At 32.1% G+C, this 3,066-nt stretch overlaps 1 protein-coding gene across 1 annotated transcript; it reads right to left on the bottom strand.

Annotated features, from left to right (window-relative positions):
* Nucleotides 1-669: 669 nt before the first annotated feature.
* LOC145054072 (caffeoyl-CoA O-methyltransferase 5) lies at nt 670-2,592 on the bottom strand. The gene is made up of 5 exons (XM_079002205.1): nt 2,369-2,592; nt 2,200-2,279; nt 1,554-1,698; nt 1,298-1,429; nt 670-1,131 (listed from the first exon to the last, which is right to left on the bottom strand). Exons 1-5 carry the CDS (start codon nt 2,474-2,476, stop codon nt 838-840), a joined length of 759 nt encoding a protein of 252 aa, XP_078858331.1. The 5' UTR covers nt 2,477-2,592; the 3' UTR covers nt 670-837.
* Between the last annotated feature and the right edge of the window lie 474 nt (nt 2,593-3,066).

Raw genomic sequence — 3,066 nt, 5'->3', positions numbered from 1 at the left:
ATGACTTTCTAGGGTTTACCCTTTTAGTTACTTAACCTTTTTAGCGGCTTAATGAGGGAACGAATTGTGTTGCAACCTAGCAATTTAGTCACTTTTACTTATTATACCCTGTAACCATGTCACATAGGCACATCATCGATGACATGGCGAAATTGTATTTACGTCTGGGATCCATGTTTGAGGTTTGAGGAGACGAAAGAAAGTAAGGGTTTATCGAAAGAGATGGAAGTGGTGACCAGTAGACGAGAAAAGATCTCATTTAAGTAAAGTAATTAATAAATGACATACCATACACAATCAGCAAGCCAATGGGTTTAAGTAACACAGGTGGCATAAATATGACCGATTGACCCTTCACAATTGACATAATGACGTAATTGACCCGACAAAATAAAGTCCGTTCCGTCATAAAGTCACTAAAAAAGTTAAGTGACTAAAAAGATAAACTCTAGAAGTTCATAGGTTGTATGTGTCATTTTCCCTTTCTTATATTTTAAATAGAAAAATCAAAATTTTTGGGGTGTTCAATTTTTGCAAAGAAGTCCTAGATTCAAAAATATAGAATCGGCTCAAAACTCTTCCATAGAAATCAAATTGCATAAATTTGGTTGATCAAGTACCTACATTACGATCCACAATCATTAATGAGCATAAATGAAATATGACACATGCATAATGGATCATCTGGTAATTCAATGATCATATATTATACAAAATAGATAAAATAAAGGAATTAACAAAACAAAAGCATATGCGATCTTTATATTGGGGCCAACCCACAACATATATGATATATCCCATTTTGTTTGGTAGACGCTATCATAACATGGATAAAAATTAATTGATCCGACGACATAAGGTAATCCCATCACCAACAGGAAGCATGCATATCTCAATCCTTGGATCAACAGCTAAGGCTTTGTTGAGTTCCAACACAAAATCTCTGTAATACCTTACGTACTTTCTCATTGGTGCATCTGGTGGGGCAACAACTGAGCCATTCCATAGGGTGTTATCGTAACCAATCAAACCACCGACTTTTACTAAATCAATCAGCCTTTTATGGTAGTTGATGTAGTTGTCTTTGTCAGCATCAACAAATACGAAGTCAAATGTCCCATGATATTTTCCCTGAATATTCATCAACCAAAAGTCAAATACTAATGAATGTTAGTGTGTACTAAATCTAAACTTGCGTACATATAGTAAACTTATGAGTTCACATATATTTTACAATTATAAAATTTCTAGAATATAAAAACAAAAATTAATATAACGATTTAATTATTGTACTTACATCTGCAATCATTTCATCGAGGACCGGTAAGGCAGGGCCTTCTCTAAAGTCGATTTTGTGGGCGACTCCGGCCTTCTCTATGATAGGGCGTCCCAACTCATAGTTATCTCTATTTATATCCATTGCTAAAATCTGTAACAATAACAGATCAAAAGTTTATATCATAAATTCTAAATAAATAGCTCTGGTTTAAAACAAATTAAGTATTATCTTGTAATTATTGGTAATTATATATAAAACAAAGTAGTTCCTGTACCTTGCCATCATCAGGAAGAGCAAGGGCCGTAGCAAGAAGGGAGTAACCGGTGAAGACACCAATCTCCATGGTGTTCTTAGCATTCACTAGTTTCAATAGCATGTTTATAAACTGTCCTTCATCTGCTGATGTTGTCATCAGATTCCTGAATGTATTTAATATAAGTAAAAAAAAATTAATAACTATTAATTCTAAATAATCGATTAAAGGAATGGTTTGTAGTCTAATAATATAGTTTTAGGGCCAGTCATGTAAAATTAAATATTTTTAAAGTCAAGTTAAGTCAGAAAAAACGATGCTTATTGTTATTATAAATTTTTATATTTAAATAAAAAATATATAATATATAAAAAAAATCAGACGGTATGTAACGCTTTTCAATTTATATTCCAAGTAAAATTTCTATATTTTGGGACAAATTTACAAAAATAAGCTATATTTATGACAAAAAGATAATCATTTTACTTAGAAAAACCAAAACGTCGCAATAAACTAAAATAGAGAGACTAAAATCACAAGAAAAAACTTTTTAGAGCAAAATAATAGTGATTCTCAAAAACCAAAAATGTAATTTGCTCTAACTTCTATTGTATTTAATTTGCAGTTGTTTTGAAATCATCCAATCATGGATGCACACGAGACTTACCATGGATGTTTTGCCGTGACCTCTCTAAGCTCCTTCAAGGGTTCCGGTTCGCGTGGATACACACTCGTTTCAAGAATATACTGTAAAACCATGCAAACAGAAACTTGAATCGATTATTTTTATTTCCATAATCATCATCTTTACAGTAATTAAACAAACTACAACGTACCTGATAAAGAGCATCGCTCTGCAAAAGACTCTTGTGGCCAACCTCTTGGTGCTTGCTCACTTGCTTTTCGTTACCTGACTCAGTTTTAGTCTCTCCATCTAGTGCCATTTTTGCTCGTTTCTTCCTTCAAGACTTCTTTTTCTTGAAGAGAAAATGAAAAGTATTCTTTTTCTTGGATAGGTGGGAAAGCTGTTGAACCACTAACCTGAGTTTCCAAAGCATCATAAGGAGTATATATATGGTTGTAGAAGTCCGGTTCAAACAAAGAAATTAAATTTAAATATTCATATGAATATTTCAAGAAAAATGAATAACTGCTTTAAAGGGTATTAATACATACTATGACTACAAATACAATGTCAATCGGCACCTAATAAATAATAACGTACTTACTGATAATTATGTTTTTAATAAATAAAATATTTATATTAATAATTAATAAAGAAAAATATGGTAATCTTATCTTATAAAATTATAAAAAAGTTCTCTAAAGCATCGTTCAAGACAAGTTTCCCACGATAATGAATTGATGGGGCACCACACAGTAGGGTCCAATGGTACTCACCAACCCCCGACCGGGTTAGTAGCCGGTTCACGAACAAGTTCATTATTTCCCTCATAAAATTTATTATTTGAGTTGTAACAAATCCCTATAATATTATAAAAACTTTAGCGAACGTATTTTTCAATATAATGAT

The sequence above is a fragment of the Lactuca serriola genome, chromosome 5, assembly GCF_051521515.1.
Source record: "Lactuca serriola cultivar US96UC23 chromosome 5, Lser_US96UC23_V15, whole genome shotgun sequence".
NCBI lineage: Eukaryota > Viridiplantae > Streptophyta > Magnoliopsida > Asterales > Asteraceae > Lactuca > Lactuca serriola.
This window is presented reverse-complemented; position numbering and strand designations above follow the sequence as displayed.